At 36.7% G+C, this 24,744-nt stretch overlaps 1 protein-coding gene across 1 annotated transcript; it reads right to left on the bottom strand.

Annotated features, from left to right (window-relative positions):
* Positions 1-4,481: 4,481 nt before the first annotated feature.
* Positions 4,482-24,714, bottom strand: SLC40A1 (solute carrier family 40 member 1). Its single transcript, XM_004452535.4, has 8 exons — positions 24,219-24,714; positions 23,669-23,736; positions 18,166-18,325; positions 15,460-15,575; positions 14,510-14,636; positions 8,684-8,929; positions 7,248-7,904; positions 4,482-6,116 (listed from the first exon to the last, which is right to left on the bottom strand). The coding sequence occupies exons 1-8, from the start codon at positions 24,259-24,261 to the stop codon at positions 5,803-5,805; spliced, it is 1,731 nt and encodes a 576-aa protein (XP_004452592.1). The 5' UTR covers positions 24,262-24,714; the 3' UTR covers positions 4,482-5,802.
* Positions 24,715-24,744: the final 30 nt, after the last annotated feature.

Below are 24,744 nucleotides of genomic sequence, written 5' to 3'. Positions count from 1 at the left end.
CGAAGAATAAAATGAACAGGCAAAATGAATTGGTGTATTTAACTGAATAGAATAGTTTATCCAAAACAACACATTTGCTTCAAAAGCAGTATAAGAATAATTCAGATAACAATAAATTATGTTGGAAAAAACAATTTCCTCAGTCCTATCTCATATGAATATAAGAAATGCTGTTTATGAGGAGCTGTATAGGGGTCTGGGCTAAGAGTACTTATCTCCACAATTCCCCGTGATAGAGGTGTTGGTACCTCATTGTGCAAATGAAGAGCAGAGACTCAAGGAAGTTAAACAATTTGCCCAAAGGTATGAAAGCTACTAATTTGCAGACCAGGGATTAGAACCCAGGTCTATCTAACACACCTAACAATTTTTCTAAACCATCTCGTTTGGATATTAGTAAAGCTCCAGAGTATATTATAGGACCAAGACATTTAAAAATAGGTGTGACAGTTAAGAATGACGGGAAATTTTTAGCTTCTGGGGGAAACATTTAGAAATCCTTCATGTTCAATGAGTAAGTTAATACATTTATACTCATTTCACTGTAAGTTATTTAAATATGTTTTCTATAAACAAATAGGCCCCTTTATGATATTAAGGATTCTCAAGCACTTTTCATTAGAGAAAGTTCATGTTAGAGTTATGTTGTATGGTGGAAAAAAGGCAGCTTTTGGAGCCAGAAAGAAGTGGTTTTAGGTTCTGTTTTGTCACTTACTAGCTGTGTAAGTAAGTACATGACACTACTCTAAGACCCATTTTCCTCAATTATAAGATATGGCTAATATCTACTGCACTATGTTATGGTGAGGATTAAAAAAGTGCTGACAAAAAATAGTTGTTCAAATGTTAGTTCCTTTCCACTATAATATCTTTTCATATATAGAGAGTATAAGAGTTAAAAGCTTTATTTTTCCTATATCCTTTTTTAGATAGATTTTTAAATTTTTAGAAAGATACATAGGTCATACAAAATATTACATTAAAAAATGTAAGAGGATCCCATATAGCCCCACTCTCCACCCCCCGCCCAACTCCTCCCACATCACCAAATTCTTTCATCAGTGTGGCACATTCATTGATTGGATAAACACATTTTGGTGCACTGCTACACAGCAGGGATTATAGTTTACATTGTAGTTTACACACTCTCCCAGTCCATTCTCCACTATAGTATCTTTCACTTAAAAACCTTAGACAAAATCTATTTTGTCAATACATTGTACTAAGTAAAATTTAAATCTATCACTGGACAACTATTCTTTCTAGAATCAATATACATTGAGCTCAAATATCCCTTTAGGTATGATGTAATATGTGCCTATGCCCATGCCCTGATTCTTAGGGATCATTAATCCTAAATTCTTCAAAACAAGGGCTTAATATAAAACATCTATCCTCTTATATCTTCATCACTAAATTAGGTTAGCATTTATATTATCATCACTATAAGTGCTTATGTCCATTAAAGACAACCATCCTCTAAGGCAATTTTGAACATTATTACTTTGGGCACTTTGCAGTATACTTTTTCTCCTAGTAAAATGCAATAAGGAAAATGTTCAAATAGAAATATATATGCTAATTTACACAAAAGCCAGGGTAAAGAATGTGGGAAAAAGCACTTACTTGTACTTTGACCTCCCATTTGTCCATTCTTTAGATAAAATAGTTGCTCCCTTTTGGACTTGGAAAATGTAAACAAGGTTCCACATAAGGAAAAAAGTTATTTAACTTTTAGTATGACTAAATGTAGCCAGTTCAGACTTGTGATAAATGTATTTATGTTGTCACAAGGTTACTCTAACATTTCAACTCATTCTTGAATTGCTATCTTGTAAAATAAAAAATGACCCAATAAAAGATTATTCTGAAAGGTAGATCAAGAGGGAAGAAAGGAGACATTATAAAAGAAGGACCAATGTTTAACTGAAGTTATAAAGAGTTTGAAGTAACATTTGTGTGGGAAAAAAGTAAAATTCAGTTGTCTTTCAACTTGGCTGAAAGGAATTTCAGTGCTAAATTTACTGCTCAATCCAATCATATATTAACTAGGTAATTTGTATAACTACTTACCTCTGGTCTATGTTCTAAATTTTGTTATTCCTATATGAGCAATTTTAATGCAAACATGACTTTTATTGTAGTCCTTAGAATTTTGGGGGGAAAAACCTTTTCATCTACAGATAGATCACAGATAGATAAATGATGATAGAGAAATAGATATAGATGATAGAGCAATTGATATCATCTTGATAAACTAATCAAATGATAATATAAAAAGAAATTGTTTAAAAAATTTTCATTAAAAAGAAATTGCACCTGTATTTCAAACTGTTCAAATTGAGTACTTTTGAGGATTTGGAAAGTAGGACAGGATAATGAAATTTTGACCAAAAATTCTGTACTTTTTTTCCTCTTTAAAACAGGAGTGTACTTATCTTTATAATTTAGACAAACTTTAAGGTTTTTTTGTTTTTGTTTTGTTTTGTTTTTTGACAATCATTATCCTATAACCCAACAACACAGGGAGTAAACTGCACACAATATAAAGGAATTCTCATTGACATCACTATTGCACATACTAAATGCATAGATTTTTTGACCCCAAATGATCTTCAATAAATGATGCCTAACAGCTTAACATTTTTTTCCACTACAAAAATGTGCTTACCAGTTTTCTTGTCCTCCTTATTCTGCAATTTTTGTACATAGTCCTTCTCTCCTCCTACACTTATCTAGCTTTATTCAACTACCATTCTTTTGTTTACATACCATCCCCTTAGAGAAAAGTAAAAAAAAAATTGCAGCTCATAACTCACAGGGAACCCATAAAAGTATTGTTTGACTGTCAAAATGTTTTTTCACATTTTCAAATTGGTTGCCAGAATTTAGGGATTTGGTGATGTCACCCAAAATTCCAGATTGCCAGCTTCTCTTCAAAAATTAAAAGACCTGACAACCCAGAGCCCATGCTCCCATATGGGGATTGCTTAGAGCTGCGGGGTTGGCTGGTGTTGTCTTCAGCTAACCACACTCCCCCCAGCAGTACGTCCCATGCCACATGCCATTTAGCGGGGCATTGGCACTGCTTTTTGTCTTATGATAAAGAGGGAAGTAATTTCTTATGTAAACCTGTACCTCTGCTTTATTTTAAAGGGGTGAGGGGCAAAGAAATGTAGATCAAATGTCTTTGTTAAAATAAAAAGCACTTCCCCTTTTCTCATGTGCACACAAAGGGTGTCTACGCTGAAAGAACCAACTTAATAACCACAATAAGAAGCTTGCATGGAATAGAGAAAAGCATGAAAAAATGTAATGAATTTGTTTTTAAGTGGGAACAAATTAAGAGAGAGTTTTGTGAAATGCAATGACACTTCAAAATCAAAGAATAACTTCTTATATCCAGTCTACTTACCTAATCAATCCTGTAGATACTTGAGTTTATGCCCCCTCTTAAGAAAACACACCTAGACCCAAACACATTGCCTACCTCTGCCCTATTTCTATGCCCTGAAGCAGTAAACAGCAAAGACTGTCCAGACCAACAGTGAGTCTCCTCTCCTTCCCTGTCTGGTATTTCTGTTCTGAGCAGTAGTCAGCAAAGATAAGAGCTGCAGCTGTAAAAATTCCTTTTGCCTCTCCAGCTCCATTGCTCCTTCCTTCTGCAGAGGGCCGCTCTTGCTAGACCCACAGTCTGGAAAAATGCCCTTTTAGGAGCTGAGACCTTCCCATGCTAACATGATTATATTCCTTTTACAAGGTCACAGGCCTTCAGTTACAGCTGTAAACATTCAGGGCAGCTCTCCAACCCCAGCTCAACCCCTGTGGGAGGGAGCAGATACCCGTTCAAGACTGCAGCCAAACCGAAAAGAAGCATCTACTGTCTGCCCAAGAATCATGAGTCCTAGAGAGTGATGCCAAAGAGTTCCCAAGCTCCCAATTTTAGGGGGGAAAGGACCCTCTGATCAACCATGCCTGAGTTAAACCTGCATGCGCAGGACATCACAATTCAGGGCCTAGATGGGAGTCTTTAGTAAATCTCTGCAAATACAGAACGTGGCTGTGTTCTAAGTATGAGCAGTCCTCTAGCCAATACTTATTACTCAGGTCCAACCTCTACTACTACTGCTACCTCATCTTACAGTTCACAAAGTGCGTCCAGGTGTATTATCTTATTCAAATGAATCATGGAATTTGTGAAGTAAGGTTTATAGCATAATCTCCAATTCACAGAAAATCCAGCTTAACGTGACTTCTTCAAGGTTAAAGAATGAGTAATGGGCCTCATGTTCATTATACTTTAATCCTGACACCATAAATTAGAAATATGAAAAGAGAAACAATAAAAATGTGAATTATTGTGAAACTGTAGCTTTAAAAGCTTCCCCTTTAGGAAAAAAAAAACCCACATTATCTAAAACAGATGTCCTGTAACAAAAACAAAGTAAAACAATTGGGGAAAACAATTCCGGAAAAAGACATCAAGATTTTAAAATATTTTTATATAGAAATGTTTTACAAAGATTTTACAACATAGCAAATCATTACATCATACTGTAGAAAGAAGAAACAGATTAAACCTCAGGGACAAAGAAAGTGCTCGTAGCAACGTACTGCAGTCTCCATGAAAGTGCATAAACAGTTAAGGCAAAGTACCATGTTGGTACTGGCAAGTTGGAAAACAGTTTTGGTTTTTTTAAAACAAATACAAAAGTGTTTTGTTTTTTTCCCTCCATTCTTCTCAAAGACATTTGAAAGGGGTACACTTACAAACATTCTTGCTCTACAACTATGTAAAAATAACTCCTAGGTACAAAACAGTAGAAGTAAAAATGCTCTATTTGAGTGTGTTAAAAGTAAACCAACTGATTTATAAAACAAAACCTTTCCAAGTGTAGTCTTTCTTCCTTCATTTAACTTGCCAGTCTCAAGACTTCCTCCCTCATATTCTAAGACAGAGTAAATCATTAATGACAATGGCATGAGTTAAATTCAGATTTCACCATTCTGTGTGACTTCTAGCTTCTAGTTTCTATGGTCAAACTATTAGCATGAGATACGTGAAGTTCTACTGGCATATCTGAAGTTCTTATACATATACTGTGTTATAAGTCTACTTTACAGCTTTGCTTCTACCTACACCTTACATGATAGCCATTTTATGAAGTGCTACATATGCTTATTATAATATTTTGCCCTATGTGATAAAAAATGTGAAAGTGCTCTCTCAAATTAAACCATAAACTCTATTAGAGACTTCTAGTTAAGTGTTCAGTTTTTCCACATACATGTAAATACCTTAAGAGCAAAAGGATCAATAAGGATAATACTGATTATCAAATTTTGATCTTCATACGTGGAGCAGAATTTGTTTTTATAATACAAATGAAAATACGATGTAAAAAAATTTGACTGACTTAAACAAGAATGACTTTTAGGGAAAACTGACATATAGAATTCTAATAGAGATAATAAATACCTGCCAAAAATAAGTTAATCCAAATGACTAATCACCCCTTTATGTAAAATTTTATCTACTCATGAGAAATAGGGAAATTCAGGGTTAGCATTATATTTTCCATATTTAAGATTGTTTCCTCTTTTTTTTCATCCCTAAATGTAAGGGAAATTAATCTGCTCCTTTCTGCTGACTTAGGTTTCTTGAAGAGCTTTTAGCCCTCAAGGCACAGCTGTGGTAAAACCAGAGAGAAACATCCCGTCACTTATTGGAATTCTAAAGTATATAATAAGCACATGCACTTTCTAAAATCTAGTAACAGGGATAGCAACAGTTAAACTGTCTTACACAACAGATTCATTAGTTTGATTTTTATTCCTGACCTTTCTTTCATCAGGACCACAAACAAAGAGTTGGTTGCCCAGAGTTTTTTGGGCAAATCTGAAATACATTACATGGCCCATAGCCACAAAGGAGACTGAAATCAATACGAGCAAGCCAAAAGCTTCAGGATTTGGAGCCAGGATGACCATGATGAAATGCAGGAGATCAAGAAGATAGTTCATGGAGTTCTGTACGCCATTTATAATGCCTCTTTCAGATTCAATTACATTTTCTTGCAGCAACTGTGTCACAGTTAAATCAAAGGACCAAAGACCTATAATAAAAGGTATTTTCATAAGATTATATTTTAACATATAACTGTAAATTTCAGATATTTATAGATATAAATCTGATGACAGATGCAAAATACTCATTTTGGTACTACTGCTTTAAAGTCACTTTTTAAAGATGTATTTTTATCATAGCCTTGCCTTAGAAAACTATTTTTCATTAATAAATATGGGACTATTTATGGCTTTAAGACATGATTATTTACACCTCAATTTACAAACTTAATTCTGTTTTTCCATGATTATTCATACTATAAAATCAAAACTATGAAATCTGAGATAACATAAATCCTACTATAAGTACTATCATTTTAAAGTCTAAAATGAATGAAACTAATATACTGTGGTTAAAGTGTAAGGAAACTTTAAACCATTATTACATTTACTGCTTGGGTTCTAAAGCCGCTAATAAAGCTGTCTTGCTTCAATATTAATGTCTTTGATAAATTAATGAAAGTGCTTTATATCACAAGATAAATATGGTTTTATTTCAAGAAAGAATTCAGCCAGAGATAATTCATCAGTACTCTATTAATGATTACTTAACTTTTGCTTTGTAATGAAGTCTTTACACTATATATTTTTTCGAGCCATAAAACCATTTGTGTGGTAAAATATATAATAAATACATATCAGCTATAGAGGACCTTTGAAGGATTTTTTTCCTAACTGCCATCCTTGTTTTATTTTTTTGAAAAAAAAACAAAACAAAACTAAGACCACTATAGTTTTTACCTTGTCCCACAGAAATAGTCTCTGAACTATAATTCTTTTGGTAGAGTTATAGCAATGTAAAGACTAAATTACTAAATGGCAGTCTAATTATGATAGCTAATATCTTTTTTTAAAGTGAATTAAATTATATTAAAAGAGTAATACCTAAGATATTCATGTAGAAGAAATGTTTAAGCCCTAAACATGGTTTAAGAAAGTAGATGTCTATATATAAACACACAAAATAAATATGGTTATTTTAACTATAAAATAAAAATTTCATAATTAAAGGCTGGATTATACATAATTTATTTTTAAAGTAGACTTTGCTTAAACTAACATTAAGGGAATATTTCAGAACACGTACTAGTGAATTCTCAGTATACAGAAAGATTTCTTACCGATTCTAGCAGCAATGACACCTGCAAAGAGCAGGCTGACAGAGACTATGGGCACAGATTTATGACTCATCTCTGGGTCAATATAAGCAGGAGTAGACCCATTTGACATTCGCATTTCAGCTGTAGAGATGATTTCAGGTATTTTTGTAGGTGTAATTGTGGACAGTGGCTCTGTCTGAATGAACCTAGAACGGATATCTTCAAAAGGAGAAACAGATAAGTCCAAGGGACTTCCAGGCATGAATACGGAGATCACACATAAAATCAAACAGGAAAGCTGTGCAAATCCTGAGATCAGACCAGTCCGAACCAGACCACATTTTCGACGCAGCCAAGTAAAGGCCACAGTTCCCATTATTCCAGTAATAGCTGAGGCGCCCATCAAGATACTGAGGATGGAACCGCTCAGCCCCTGAGTGTAGGCGTACCCCGTGGTAATGCAGTCGAAGCCCAGCACAGTCATATAAAGGAAAGCCAGACCCATGCCAGCCCAGAACACGGGCTGGTTGTAATAGGAGACCCATCCGTCTCGGAAGGTGCGGAAGGGCTCAGCCATCTGGGAGGCACAGCTGGGTTCCTCTTCACGTTGAAGCTCAAGGTTGTTAGGGTCTTTCTCACCCATTAGATGAGTTCCCTCCAGGGGTTTTGGCTCAGTATCTGTTAATAAGAAATCATAATATTTGGGGGGGGGTATTATAAATTATATAATATATAATTATATTGACTATATCATTATATTATTATAATGATTACTATACTATAATAAGCCTTTTTGTTTACTAATAATCTAAAAATTCCAGCCAAGGTACAATCTCCAAATAGCACTTATGTTAAATAAATAAAATATAATTGCCCTCATTCTCTCCCTTTTAGAAATTATATTCCTATCAAAGTCATTAGCAGGAAAACTCATTAGATAAAATATAAAAGTCATTAAGTCTAGGAAAACACATCCTCTTTTCTTTTGCTCCGTTTAGAGTCCATTGACCCAGAAACCCAACTTCTCTTCTTGGGAAATGCCTACTTTCATGACCTTTCCCAGTACTTCATGTCTTACCCTCTCTTGCTGTCTTATAAATTACTGAAAAATGGCCATGTAACTCCTCCTTCATAGAGTCCTAGGAATTACCTTGTTCTCTTTATTCCCAACTCTTCTTTTTGTTCTTATGGCTTAACTTTGCCCCGTCACCCCCCAGCTAGTGGCCCTTCTGTGTCTACAGCTCACATTAAGGAAAAGGGCCAAGGGTTCCATTTCAACCCCTTCAGATTCAACCCAGAGCTGTTCCCCAAAGCTCTGGCTTTGCCTCATTCACCAAAGTGAGAAAGGCCTTCAGCACTAAGAAAACCTGATATAAAGTCAAAATAGTGTTGGTCTTCACCAACAGATAATATCTGAACGCCAGAATAAAAGGACTGATATATCTTGCTGTGTTTACCTTTCTGAAAATTCAACTGTTTTAATTCAGCTTCCTCTACTTTAAGAGCAGCTTTCACAGCTAGAGCAGGGGTTTTCTGGTAAACCTTCCAGAGCAGAAAGTACTCCACACACATGGACACCAAATTCCATCCCGAAATGAAACCACAGCCAATGACTGGGGAGCCGAACGTCATAATCTGGCCGACAGCCATGGGTGCTAAGATGTTGGTTAACTGGTCAATCCTTCGTACTGTAGCATTCATATCTATTGAGGCAGACAAAAGAGGAAAATCAGTGTGCAAACCTATCAAAGAGAGACTATCCCACTTACATGACAAAGATATGAACCAAGAGTGTTGATTTCTAAAATCTACATTTCTAAACGCACTCTTTGGGTAAACAAACCATTGCTAGTAAGCATTTGTTATTTGGATCAAATAACACTAAATTTGCCCCAAAAATCATGATTCCTTTGGGATTGTCTAAATTGATCTAAAGCATCTCTTAAAATGAATACGGTCACTCTAATTTCATTTAGTTATTCAATAAGTATCTATCGAATCCTATTATAATGTAGCCACCATTCTAGGCACTATGTAGAAAACAAAGAACAACTCTTCTGGTCTTCATGCATAGAGTTTACATTCTAGTGGGAAAAGAAAGATAATAAATCAACAAGCATATAAATTATACAGCATATGTGAGATGGTCATTAAATGCTATGGTGAAGAAAAGGACAAAGGATGAAGAGAGGGCTCAGGAGAAAGGAGAAATTTTAATAAGGTGGGGTCAGGGAAGGAATCACTGAAAAAGGGGACCATCAGAGCATACCCCGTAGGTTTCAGCGAAAAGAGAACTCCAGGCAGAGGGAAAGGCAAAGTTTAGGGCAGCAAGAATATGCCTGGAGTGTGGGCGGGACAGTATGAACCAACAGGATGGAACAGGATAGGAAAGAGATGAGGCCAGCGAATGAGGGAAAAGAGGCCCAATCATGCAGGGTCTTGTGGTCTTGTGGTCACTGGCTTTTACTCTGAATCAGACAGGAAAACTTTGGAAGGTTTTGAACAGAAAGGTGGCATAAACTGACATTTTAAAAGGCGCATTCTGGCTTCTGGGTTGACGGATTGTGAGGTGAGGGGAAAGGGAGCAGTAGTCAAGGAAACAGATGGTAGATAACAGATAGTAATAACGGAAATGGGGGAAAACAAATTTTGGATATACTTTAAATGTAGAAAAACAGGACTTGCTAACAAATTATATATGGGGTGTGAGAGAAAGAAAGGAATCAAAGATGACTCTAAAGTTTTTGGTCTGAGCAACTGGAAGGAGAGAGCTGCCACTTACAGAGAAAGAAGAATTCAGAACAAACAAGTTGGGAGTAGAAGAGACACTTGGTTTTGGAGATGTGATTTTGACAGCCCCACTGACACTGAAAAAGCCATATCAAATAGGAAGTTGAGTATGTGAGCCTGGAGTTCAGGCAAGAAGTATGGGCCACTTTGGGGAATCATCATCATTGTGGTTTTTATTGCAAGGAGAGTGGCACACTGAGTCCAGGGCACACCAAGGTTAAGAGATCAGACAGTGAGGAGGAACTCGAAAAAGAGGAGGAAAACCAGGAGAGCATGGTGTCCTGAAGCCCAGGGGAGAAAAACGAGCTACTTTCTTCTTCCCTATCTCACAGGGTAGACTGGAAGTTAATGAGACAAGTCTTTAACAATCATTTGGGGCACCTTAAGGGGACAATATTCCATGACTAACAAGTCCATTAACAGGAAATTGCCTTTATTCTTTCTCTAATTCTTCCTGGTCCTCAACTGCCTTCCAATTAGTCCTAGGAGTATATTATGCATATTTGATAACAGGAGAACTTTGACACACTTCACCTTTCACTTGAGAGGCAAAGGCAGTTTTCATTGATCTGACATGTGGCCAGTTTTGCAGAGACTTCACTAACTTCCATCTGCCCTCCCCCGGGCCACTAATAAATTTCCAACTCACATTCTGTTCTAACAGAAGACTATGAAATTGTTCCAAATAACTGAATAATTTCTTACAGAAAAATTTGTTTCTTAAATGAAGAAAACATACACTGGAACTGAAAGACCTAGAATACCATCAAAAAAGCTATTTTAGTTAAAATTGTTGCTCTACTATTTCTCTACCTCAGTTTTCTAGTGTAACTGGGGCTTCTCAACACCACCAATCTCTATCTTTAATATTATACTTTGGAAATAATGATGTTTAGGTGTCAGTAGAAATACTGATAAAAACACTTTTATTTTTAAATTAAATATTTTATTTAAATTGATAAAAAGCTTTTATTTTTCTGAAGCAGAATGAATTAAATTAAAGAAATGACTTAGGGAAGCGGACTTGGCCCAATGGATAAGGCATCCGCCTACCACATGGGAGGTCCGCGGTTCAAACCCCAGGCCTCCTTGACCCATGTGGAGCTGGCCCACACTCAGTGCTGATACGTGCAAGGAGTGCCGTGCCACACAGGGGTGTCCCCGCGTAGGGGAGCCCCACGCTCAAGGAGTGAGCCCCATAAGAGCCACCCAGCATGAAAGAAAGTGCAGCCTGCCCAAGAATGGCACCGCACACACAGAGAGCTGACACAAGATGATGCAACAAAAAGAAACACAGATTCCCAGTGCCGCTGATAAGGATAGAAGCAGTCACAGAAGAACACACAGTGAATGGACACAGAAAGCAGGCAACTGGGGGGAGGGAGGGAGGAAGAGCGGAGAAATAAATAAAAAATAAATCTTTAAAAAATGACTTAATCATTTTATTGGTTAACAAGACAGAAAAGAATCAAGTTTTCTGAAAGTACAAACATATGCTCTTTACAAATTTGTATTTATTTTTAAAAAAGCACACAAATGTGTGCTGATATAATTCCAATTTAATTGTTTTCAGTTATGCTGTAGATTAGAAAATGGCATTAAATAACAACTTACCATTTTAAAGGGGATAGTACATGTCAAGAAAAGAATAATTTTAAAAAGATTAATAGTAAACAGTAGCTAGTGGGTTTGGCTACCCCCAAAGCAAATAAATTTTTAATCAGTTGAGCTCAAACATGAAATTTATCTGCCACATTTGATTAAGCTTAGTAGCAGATTTTCCTTTAGAGTGATGGGTAAGAAAACCTTGATGTTATTAATAAAGAGTGAGTCACAAAGGGAATAAGGAAGGAAGTAAAACAATAGATGGAGTAAAAAAGCTAGATAAAGGAAGTGAGTTTCAAACAGGTTGGACAGGCTATAGGTACAAGAGAATTTTAAAAAACAGCAACACTAAATTAAGTACCTAGGCAAATTAGTTAAGATTAATCAACAATATCTCTTTATATGAAAAATGATACTTTTTTCTGAGGTTATTCAAACTGGAGGGTAAAAGCTATATTTTGGCCTAATGCCACCAAAATTCTAAACTTTTTAACCTTGTCAGGAAAAATTTCTACTGTTCTTTACCCTCGGTGATGTAACTTCCAATTTTAAAACCTGCTCTGAAATAAAGAAACACAGGGATGAGGAAATGGGAGCAATTAGCATCCAGCTCACAATCTTTATTCTTTATGCCCACATCACTTCCCCTTCACCCTCTCTCAACATACACACACAATCATGTACACACAAGGAACACAAGGCACAGGTTCAATCTTCCCTGCCCAGCCTCCTGTTTGGGGTTTCTAATGGCCTTTGCCAGAACCCTTAAAAATCAGCCTGCAAAAACATACATTGGTCCTATTTGTAGTAGATATATCTGTGTAAGGAGACACAATCCTAAAATTCAGGTAACCAAGGCAGTAGCTGGAGTCCCCTCTAGGGGTACTTTTTCCTGTCTCACATATTTTTTTCCTTTATCCCCCTCCATTTTCTCTGTTCTCTGACTGCACTCTTGTTGAGCCTCAGAACTAAAGAAGTTTCTGCATCCTGCTTTGAAGCACGGTTACAATTTCAGCAATGACAGCATGTAGGCCTCTCATCACTAGTTCGTGAACCTGCACTGCTGGTTGGATGTGAATAAGCATCACATACTAAAAACTAACAGAGTGGACAAGTTCAACAGACAACTTCCTTCCTTCCTTAAACTTGAGAAATTCCAGAAGGTAAGAAAAGCAACTGGTTGGCCTAGGATCTTCTACTTTGCAGTAACAATATAAAGAGGGAAAGCTGAATGATGTCCGGTCATATTTTTGTTGTTGATATTCTGGGACATCACTTCATAGTCAAAAAGACCCCAAAAAGTAATATGGGACCTTTGTATATATACAGCGTACATATGTATGTATGTATTTACTTATTTAGAATAAGTTAAAGATACTGGATAAATTTCTTTTTTCAGAGCTACTTTTCAAAATGTATCAAAGCAGATATATTTTGGAAACTAGAAAAGTCAAAATGAGTTCAGTTAAGAAATTCAGGTAAGTGAAAGAAAACCATTTTAAAAAGCCAACTTTTTCCCGCAAATATATTCCAACAAATTCCAACCTATATTTCAAAATATATTCTTTTGTACCTTCTGAATTTTAAATCATGGACATGTACTGTGTACTTTTAACAGCAAATCAAAAAGAGCAAAACAAACTATTCAAAAAACAAAAAACGACAAAGCCTTATTTTATAGTTCTATGTGACAAAAGGAGATATGGAATTATGCCCTATTAGGAAATAATCACAGGAAGTCAATAAGATCACCGTCCTGTAGTACAAACTCACTTGTGCTAAACTTTTCAGAGGCATATACAGATCTCTAAAATCATGGCAGCACTTCTGTCTCAGTTTTAATACTGCTACCACTAAGTGACTCCAGCAAATTCTCTTGTAGACCTTCCATAAACTTTTCTCCCCTTATCTCACTATCTCTTTTCCATCTAACTTTTTTTAAACCACATGGTCCAGTCAAGCAAAGTTGCTTGCTAGCCCCAGACATAATCTTGCCTTTGTGTCCTGGGATAAATCATTTAAGTTGTCAGCGATGATTTCCTTATCTGTCAGGATGGTTGGATACTTTGTCCATGAAACCCTTTCCTCACTGACCAGCAGAGTCGATTCTGATGATCTAACTAACGGTAAATTTGCCCTTCTTCCCTCACCCTGTGTAATTACCAATCCAATTTGTGTCTGTGTGTTGTACGGAGGGTAGGTAGAGAATACTGAGTGAGGTAGGTTATTCTGAGACTACCGTACTAGTGATATAATTGGACATTTTGCTTCATAAAGCGTTCTTCAGTCTTTGGCCACTTGAATATGTTTCCAATGGATTATAAATGAACACAAACACCCCACAAAACTGTATTCTGTCCTCTACTTTAGTATCCATAACAGCACCTACTATGTTGCATCATATAGAATGTAATAAATGTTATGGATTACAACTTTAAAGTAGAAGAAATTAACTAAAGTCTCTCCTAGAATTCTTTCCATTTCCTTTGAAGAAAAATGATATCCTCAGTATGACTGGTATAGCATTTATCCCATGTTATATTCTCACTGTCCTAAGTATTAAGTTATCATTTGAAACAGCTAACATAATTTAAAAAGAGAGAGGGTGTTCCAAAAAGAGATGTTCTTCCATCTGCCAGATCTGCATGGAATAAAAGAGAAGTTAACTATCCTATAAAGTCATTTGATAACAGTGTGCTAAATCCTTGCATTTAAGACTGATTTTGTAGTTAAAAACAAACAAACAAACAAAAACAGCCATACTTTCAACCTACTGTTTTAAAAAATATCTGGAACAACAACAACAAAAAAGTCATAGCCTCAATTATTACCATTTATTTAATATAAATCTTAATAACCCTTTTAGTTGAAAGAGAAAACCAAATTACCTGCCAATTTGCCTCTGTCTTCTCCTGCAACAACAACAATCCAATCCCTTTGGATTGTGATTGCAGTAGCAGTACTGGCCAAATTTGCAATATTTGCAATAGTGATGATCAGGATATAGCAGGAAGTCTGAGAAGTTACAAGAAAAAGGTAAGTTCAAATGTTAAGTGGTATAGTTTACTGCACTGTACCTACTTCACTGTACAAGTAGTTTAAAAAGTCTTTGATGGCATAATTGTAAAATTTGTGTTTTAATTTCAATTATAAAAGAAATCATTTTACTTTGTATACATGAAATAATAAATAGTAGTGGTCAAGTTGAAAGGCATAATACCTTCTTAATCCATATCAATTGTGGCATACACAAATTATCTGACTTATCATGTGCACATTTTGTGAAATAGTTTATCATAAAATGTTAATATATTGGCGGATTTTTTTCTCAAACATTTTCCCTGTCAATATCTCCCATGAAAAGAATGTTAAAGAGGAAAAGACCTGGATTTAAGACATTGTCTTGCTGCATGACACTGGGCAATCAACTAATCTCACTTTGTCTTTGTTTTTCATCAATAAAATGAGCATGAGAAGTTGATATCCCCAAAGAGAGATACCAATTAATATTGGAGGAACATAATTGTGTCTAATAATAGGTAACATCTTTTACATAGTGCAAACAAGTTACAGGTCGATTCTATTAATCTGAAAACAGCTAAATTATTAATATAATAAATTCTTAGAAACATCATTAAAAACTAACTGTATAAGACTTAAATTCAAAAAGTACTTACTGAGTGCCTATTACAGGCAAAGAAACTGTAGGGAATATTAAAGTAGATACAGAGATCAATATTAAATTGAAAAAAAAAAAAGCCCTAGCCTCAGAGATTTTTCAACTTTTACCACTACAGTGTTCAATTATCACCAATCAAGTATCTCAATGCAAACTTACAAGAACCCATCCATGGTACATGGTCAGAAGCTCATTTTTATGTAAGAAAACCATCATCAGGATGATTCCACACAGGATGACTGAAACATTCTGTACCACCAGTGACGTCTGGGCCACTGTACAGAGAGAAAAACAAACTGTTCACTTTACCAAAACTCTTCTGTGGGGCAGTTTCTTTTCCCTACACATCACTGTTCTACTACATTAATGCACATGCATAATTACTACAAGGGGAAAAAAAACTTTCCTGCAGTAAATCTTGCCTAAACTATTCCCAGTATAACCCAACAGATCACACTAGGCCAGTAAAATTTGCAGGAAGAAAGATGAAGTACCCACAATTTTTCTGTATTTGTTACAGTAACTCATTAAGTTTATTATCTTAAAATTTGACTGACAGAAATGCAACTATTACACAACAAGATTCATGCCTTAGTTTTTTGTTGCTTAAGCTAAAACAAGAACATGTATGAGGTTAGGGAGGAGTTTATGGAATCCATTATCTCTCACATGGCAGGCTGAATCTGATAAGATATGATGACATGGATAACAGAAAAGACATACAAAGATTTGCCAAAAATAAAGCAGCAGTGTGTTTCTCTTGGCATATAATGCTTTTTGCCATTGCTATGAAATTCTAAGAGGCATCTTTCTTCACAGGAAATGCCAGCTTTCTGACCATGAGGCACCCATGTGGATAAAGCACCAAAGTAAGGACAGAGAAGAACCCCAGGTAAGGACACCTGGTGGTCTCTTCTCTCTCACTTACTAGGCAGATGATTTAGAGCAAGATACTTAACATCTCTGTGCTTCAGTGCCTGTGCCTAAGTATGGTGAGGACAGTAATATCTGCCTTCTTTATTTCACAGGATCATTATGGTGCTAAAATGAAATAGTTACAAAAACACTTAAAAAAATATAGAGTCCTAGGGAAGTGGATGTGGCTCAATTGAGCCCAGCAAGATGATGTAACCAAGGAGAACATGCAGGAAATGGACACAGCACACAGCAAGCAAGCGGCAAGGGGGGATAAATAAATAAAATAAATCTTTAAAAAAAAATACGAGTTCTAGATGTAAGGTCTAATTACAGGTCTTTTTTTCAAGGATAATAAAGCTCATTCTGGATTGGAAGGTCATATCAAATCTTCACAACGAAACAAACTGCTATCTAAAAGCTGTTTGAAATAAAATCCCAATATATAATTCATTCATTTATTCATGCACAAAAGCATTCAGTTAATCATTCATTCATTGCCCCAGGATTAAATATCAACTGAACGAGGTTCTTAGCTAACAGGAGTCCTCAGATCAGTGTAGGAGAGAGATATACGAGAAGATAATTATCAAAGTATAAGTGCAATAGCAGAAGTATTAACAAAAGTTTCATGAGAACAGAGAGGAATATAAGACATCAGGGAAAATTTCTCATGGAGGTGACACATGAATTGATAACATAGGATAAGTGGAAGAGTGTATCCTACCACTCTTCCTCATTCAACTCAAGACTCTTTCTTAACCTATATAGTGCTCAACAATCATAAATGCCTAACAGTCACAAGGCTAAAGGTATATGCATGTACACCCATGTTCCTGGGTATAATGATCTAAATAACTAGGATTTATTTTTACTAGACTACAGACCATTTTCTGTATGTGTTCTGGTCTATCAATTCTCAAAACAGAAAAATGTTCATCTTAACAATTTTTCTAATGGCATCAAATCCTAGAATTTCATAATTCAGACTGCTCTACATCCAGGAGCAGTCATCCTGCACTGAAAGAAACTCTAGCACATCAGTCTTTCCCTAAGACAAACACAGCCAGATCTTGGAACTGTCAACTGGGCAATTTGGGAAAATTTTGCCCTGAATGATTATTCACATCGTCTTATATTATGGATAGTGACTTGCTCAATAGCTTTCTTACTTTTTTGTATAAAACTGAACGATCTCAGTATTAATGCTCTAGAATAAATGTTAATTATTTCTTCTTTTCCCGAAAAAAGTTTAGCTCTCTGTCATCCAGACTACATATCCTCCCTTGAATCTATAGTTTTAAATTCTCCTCTACACACCACTACATGAAAACCCAGAGGACAGATGTTAAAGCCATCCCAGGAACATCATACTAAAGCAGGGGTTCTTACAAGGGGTCCATGGGCTTGAACTGAAATTCATAAACACATTAGTCTTGTGGGGACATGTTGGTGTAGGTGTGATTTATTTATTAAATAATACACAGTATAGTGTGGACTTAGTAAGGGGTCCATGGTTTTCACCTGACTGGCAAAGGGGTCCACAGAACAAAAAAAGGTTAAGAACCCCTATACTAAAGCACTCTGGTGCAAGTAGTGGTTAAGAAGGAAGCCAGGGTTAAGCAAACTTTAATGTTTAACATGGTTCCCAGAAAAGTGCTATGGTGTTAATCATTAACACCTGGAATTTATGAGCAGCAAAAGATACCAAAAAATTCATTAATTCAAATGTCCTGGCATCCTGACTTTGCACAGCCGTAGGCTCTCAGAGGCAGAGGTGGTACCACTGAGCACCCCGTCCCTCAGACTGGGCAAGCATGTCACTTTCTGGGTTAGTCATACTGACTTCTTGTCATTGACCTTTCTCTCGATTTGGCCTTTCCTTCAATTATAGAGGAAGCTCAGGCAATAGTCCCTTGCATACAAGGGCTTAGGTACAGCAACACTCACCTTTAAGTCTGGCATTCTTATCCACCCAATCGCCAATGATGGCTCCCAGGATCAGAACAGACCCTGCCACCACCAGCCCGTACACTGCAGTCAAGAGGAGGCTGTTCCCATAGAGCTCTACTAGAAAGACAGACACTGCAAAGTGCCACATTCGATCTCCCTTGAAATAAGAAGAGAAGAGAAAATGTTTTGATGAAATGTTTTCATTTCTAGTTCATTACACTCAGGAAGTTGCCTCCTGATCAAAAGAGCACTTTTCAGCTACAAGATGACATTTTCAAAGTAAAAAATTTCTCAATGAATTCAGTCCTGGTTCAGTGTTCAAACTTCATCCTGGCACTATGTAAAATACCCAATTTACTAAGTAAACTCTAAAATCCATGATAGTAATGAAACACACTCCTTATTTTTCTAGGAAAAAAAGTGTAGTTTCTAGGCTCAAAGGTTTTTTGAGACAAAACCTGTTCTTTGTGTGCCATGTTTCTACCTGGGCCTGGAATTGCCTAGCCTGATTTAGGGAGACATAATGTAGTTTTCTACTGATCCAGAACTAAATGACTGTATAGTTCACAAACATTAGTATGCCCTGGAGGTCAATAAAAAATCAGTTTTCCAATCTATAGAATGACAGGCACGAACTATGCAATTTCTAAAGTTTCTTTTACGTTGAATGTACTAAAACCTGTACTCTATTTCACAAATAAATTCCAAAGTCAAAATACAGCAGAGCAATCAGAAAGACAAATTCAATAAGGACAAATTAGGGCAGAGCATGAAATTAGAAATAAAATTAAATGAATAACCAAGTAGATATCTTAATATTTTAATAGAGGTGGATTTTGAATGGAAAGATTGTTTCTCCACATAGACTCCAGAGTAAGCAGAGAATTTTGGAATTCATTACTGGAAGATGAGGTATAAATTTTACAGAAGATTTCAATGAACCAGGTAAACTGATGAATAAGAAATCTATAAAGGAAATTATCAAGAGATTTTAGGCTCCATCCCTGGTGTCTGAGGTTAACATCAGGAAGGGCAATAATGTTCTTTCATAATCTATTCTTGGCAATCACTACAGGAAACTAAATTCCCAGACTGGATTCTTTACAGAGTTAATTTGATGTGGAAGTTCTTAAACTCCTACTTCTTTCCAAAGTCTGTTAACATCTTCCTGATAAATTTAATATATCAGATTCAAATTATTGTCTTGATATGTCAAACAATTTTAAAATTTAATAAAACCAAGACAATATTATGCACTAAAAACTAAAATAGGTGCATGCTAGCAATCGTATACAATAAGCTCAATGTCGACTAGTAGTTATCATCCAGGAGTGATTTTACACTCCTCTGCAAGGGATAATTTGGCAATGTCTGGAGTCATTTTGAATTGTCCCAACAACAGGGGTGCTACTGGAATTAAGTGGATAGAGGCCAGTGATGATGTGAAACATCCTAGGATGGACAGGCCAGCCCCCACAACAATTTTCTGGCTCTAAATGTTAATAATGCTGACACTGAGAAAACTTGTAGAAGATCAGGAACGTAATTTTGAGCCACAATCCAAATATAACATGAGATTAGACCATGGAAGATGGGGTGGATGTGGTCGAGTAAACATTAAAACAAACGAAAGAAACAATGGAACTCATTAGCACCAGGCTTGAAAGACTGATTCTCACTTGATTGTCTGGAATGTGAACTCTGGAACTTGCTACACCCTCAACACTACACAGTGCATGGCCAAGAGTAAGGACAATAAATATTTGTGGAATCAACAAAGGAGAGGATAGACAACACATCCCAGTTGTGAATGAATAAATATAGAACAGTGGGCAAAAATCTAGGCTGATATATCAACTATGGTGTTCTGGTACATTAGATTTATTCCATGAATGTTCAAGAAGTCTGAAGACTATCAATACCATCATTAGGGGCAGTGGACTTGGCCCAGTGGTTAGGGCATCTGTCTACCACATGGGAGGTCCGCAGTTCAAACCCCAGGCCTCCTTGACCTGTGTGGAGCTGGCCCATGCGCAGTGCCGATGCGCGCAAGGAGTGCCGTGCCACAAAGGGGTGTCCCTGGCGTAGGGGAGCCCCATGCGTAAGAAGTGCACCCATAAGGAGAGCCACCCAGCGTGAAAGGAAGTTCAGCCTGCCCAGGTATGGAGCCGCACACACGGAGAACTGACACAACAAGATGATGCAACAAAAAGAAACACAGATTCCTGTGCTGCTAACAACAGAAGCGGACAAAAAGAACACGCAGCAAATGGACGGAGAGAACAGACAAACAGGGTTGGGGGGGGAAGGGGAGAGAAATAAATAAATAAATAAATCTTTTAAAAAAATACCATCATTAGTATTTCTGACACAGATTATTTCTTTAAGTGTGCTTTGATAAGTAAGTCATAGGAAGTTATCCCACTTAAATAAGTAGAAATTGGATAAGATTCAAATATGAAGTACTAAGTGATTAAAAATATATGAAATCATATAATTTGTTTGACACTAATAAAAAGACAAGTTTATATATTATCAATAATAAATATAAATGTTAATAAGAATGGCAAATTAAGTATTTCCTCAATATTTAACATGAAAGCAAATTTAGATTTGGTTAGAAGAGAATGGATGGAAAGAGGGGAGGTATTTTCTCCTAATCTCCATTCCTCTGGATAGCTCCCAGGGAAAAGGCACATAAATAGTTTCCATAATAATTTACCTCAGTGATGAATTTTCCTTCTTAACATAAAAGTAAGATATACTATTTTAATATTGTTGCTTCTTTCTTTTTTCCCCATTCCTATCTTTTTCCCAAAGAATTTGCTTTAGATTCCTCTAGAGCAGACTATCAAAAAAAGTGCTAAAATTAAGGTTTTCTCTTCTCTATATGGTATGCCATATCCTTGATGGAGAGAAATAAAATTACTCTAGTTACCCAAATTTCAAAAGGATTTAGACTTTAAGAAGAAACATTCTAAGTTCACAAAAGCCCAAGAATTGGGTAGAGTCTAAGTAAATGATGAATAAATTCAACCCCAGCCCACCCATTCCTTCCTTATGTCCATTTCCTGCCGTCCCATATCCTCTCACCATACTTTGATGAGTTGTTTACATTTCTCTCTAGTTGCACTTGACTGAGAGCAGAACACCGACTGAATTTCTGTGAATGAACATCATGGTCATTAATCCACTTAATATTTATTGTGAGGCTTCTGTGTACAAAATGCAGTTGCAGACACTGGAACTTCAGCAGTGAACAAAAATCAAGGCTCACGGTTTCATGAACCTCACATGCCAGACCAAAACCAAATCGATAATAGGTCAGGTGACGGTAAGTGCTAAGATGAAAAATAAAGCAGGATGGGGTTGGGAGGTGGTGTTTTGTATGAAGTGATGGAGGGAGGCCTGATGCATGCAGAAGTTCGGGGCATTCAGAATGACAGTCCGTGGGATAATGACAGAAGATGTAAGCAATTGCCTACCGCCCCTCCTTTTCCGCTGCCTAACTCTGTGAACTATATAAGATATATATTTTAGGCTCCTTGATGACAGGATCCATGTCTTACACTACTTTGTATTCTGGTAGTATACAGAAAAATGTACTGATCCACTGGCAGATAGAAATGAAGGCAGAAATCAGTCAAAAACATTCACCCCCACACAAACCTACCCTTCTATCCTAATGCCACTATGGTCAATAAGAAACCATGATTTGGCAGGGTTGGCAGGGGAATAGACAGAGATTCTAATATTTATGTATTCTGAAATACATATACATAGGCATCCATATTTTTTCTAATTAAAATTAGGCAAAGTGCCAAACAGGAGATAAAACCCAAAAGGTGCAAATATCTAGAGTTGGAAAGCATTCCTCCTTTATGTTCCTTTCCGGTGAACAGAAATAAAGTCCACAAAACCTTACATTTTTTTGTTTGTTTTTTTAGTCCAATGTTCCCCTAAGAACTCTCCTTGCTCTACTTACTCTAGGGTTGGGGTAAACATCTGTCACTTTTCTTGTCAGACTTTTAATTTACGTGACAAAAAATCCTCCTGGAACAACCATAATCTGAGCAATTTTTGGCAATTCTGACCTCCAAACCTATGAGGAGCAAAGTTCACTTAAATTTAAACATAATCAGTATTTGGAAGTGAGGCACCTTCTCCTCTAAGAGCTAGGGAGGTCCTGACCAAAAGATTAGAACTCCAAATTGTATTTTCACCGTTTTTTTACTGGCCTTTTTAAACATATTATTAAATTGGAAAGAAAAAACTTTCAGTTTAGATTTATTAAGGGCAATTTCAATAGGTTTCTACTTAGAATCACTGGCTATTAGAATTGAAACAAACTCACTCCAATTACACTTTGTTTACATATATTTGCAGAGTCATGGCTGTCTAAGCCTCTGGGAAGACCAGACCTTGCTTTTCTGAAGAGCTATCTATGAAATGCTATTTTTTAGACAGCTGATAAAGTAGTTTAATAATTTCTCAGGGGCATGGTGTACAGATATCCTCATACAAAAGTTTGCATTCATGTCTTAAGGATGATCCACTAAAAGTTTCCAACTTAAAAAAAATTTATATTCAACAATTTTTCTCTCAAAATTTGCTCTTCTTACTTATGGTTCTTTTTAATTAAATATCATACATGAAGCATGAACAGAATATATCCAATATTATTGCTTTTAAACAATAGGAGCAATTGTTAATTTTAAAGATTCTAAACATCATCAATTAAACACACGTCTAGCATCCTTCTGAGATTCTTTATTTTGTGTTGTTTTGGTTTTTTTTGATGAAGGAACCCAGGCCCACAAGAACACTAAGACTCTACCAAGACCACAGAAGTCAAAAGAAGAATTATGACTCCGTTGCTGATTTTAAGACAATTTAGTGCATTGGATAATAGTTTTTAAGAAAGCCTAAGATGGCACCTACATCCCTAATTGCAAATAAGATTTTTAAAGACCAGAATTTTTTTGTCACTTAGATATCTCTTCTCGGAGTCATTTATATTTAAAATAGTCTTAGAATGCTGTTATTAGCCAATAATTACAATTGACTCCATCATTCTACTGCATTTTCACAGTGCAACATACTGGAACTAAATTTTAGCAAAAGAAAAAAACAGAGCAATATCTTAAAATGTAAGAGAACATAAGGTATATAAGACATTTCTTAGGAGCAGATACACCATTTACTAAGCGTAGTAATGCAACATACAATTTATAAAAGATGTAAATTCTTGTCCTTGTTAACACTGTCTCGGGTATTTGTCAATCTCTATAAAATATGATAACACAATAATAAAATAGCATTTATTAACACTCATGGAAAAATATCTTGGTCAATATAACTTCTTTTGTTAAAGAATATGTATTTGGATGATTTAACATATAACAAAAGTGGAAGTTGATTTAATGCAATTGGCCCAAATGAAAGGAAATAAGAAATTATGCAACATTTGCTGTAAGAATTACAGTAGATTCTCACTTACCCAGGTAGAAAGAGAGTGACCAAGGTAGAGAAGGAATTTTGCAGAGGTCAGGTAGTTTGCTAAGGATCCTGCAAAACCCCACACGGGTAAAGATAAACGTATTTAGTCATTTAAGTGAGCTAAGGTAAAAATGCTTAATCATTGCTTTTATTAAAACATGAGTATTAAAAACTATTTTTGCGGGAGAAGCCACGTACATTTTACCAAGTCACCTAGGAATTGAGTTTACTTAACTGTCACTCAGCATGACCTATTGGTCAATAACTGCATAACTTCCTAGAGAGTGAAGAAAGACTGTTGTTTCAACATTTTTTAACTCCATATTGTTTTTACACAGGCGATCCAAACGTCCAGCCCACTTCATCCCTACCTGTGTGCGAGCACCTTTTCCCACACCTTGAAATCCTTTTCTTCTACTCCCACCCAAATATGAGTCAACAGAGCTACAAAGCACTTTGGTTAACTGCTGAACCACATACCCCCAACCTTCGTCTTGTCTCCAGTGCCCAGACTGTGTTTGCACCCCATGCGCACAGTCAACACAACTCACCACAGCATCCTCCCTGGCGGTTTTGATCTCTTGCCCTGGTCATGACACTAGGCGCCCCTCGCTGGCTCCTCTGCTGCTACTCTTGCTGCTCTTGCCAAGGTGCTTGTTGGAAAGAGGAGTGCAAGGAACCGTAGGCAGCGCCGCTAAAAATACAAAAACTTTTACAAAAAGACCCCAACGACTCTGGCAAAGAACAAAAGAAAAACGGGGTCTTCTTTTTGTCTTCTTTCCAAACTTAGCTAACACTGTAGCTGAAGTTGGAAAGGAAAAGCCTTATGAAAGCGGGCGGGAGGCTCAACAGGCCGTCAAAGCCGTGCCGGGAGCCCCTTCGCCAGCTCGCGCCTCCGCAGCCGCCGCCGCGGGCGCGGGGGGCCAGGCCCAGCACTTATACCGGGCCGGGGGCGGAGCTCCCTCCCGCCGCCGACTCGGGGCCGCCCCTTCCCCTTCAGGGCCATCCGGGCGTCTCGGCGGCGCGAGGCTGGGCTCCAGCCGACCCTTAGCGCCGCGCCGCCCTCCACACCCTTCC

This window comes from Dasypus novemcinctus, chromosome 7, assembly GCF_030445035.2.
Source record: "Dasypus novemcinctus isolate mDasNov1 chromosome 7, mDasNov1.1.hap2, whole genome shotgun sequence".
Lineage (NCBI taxonomy): Eukaryota > Metazoa > Chordata > Mammalia > Cingulata > Dasypodidae > Dasypus > Dasypus novemcinctus.
This window is presented reverse-complemented; position numbering and strand designations above follow the sequence as displayed.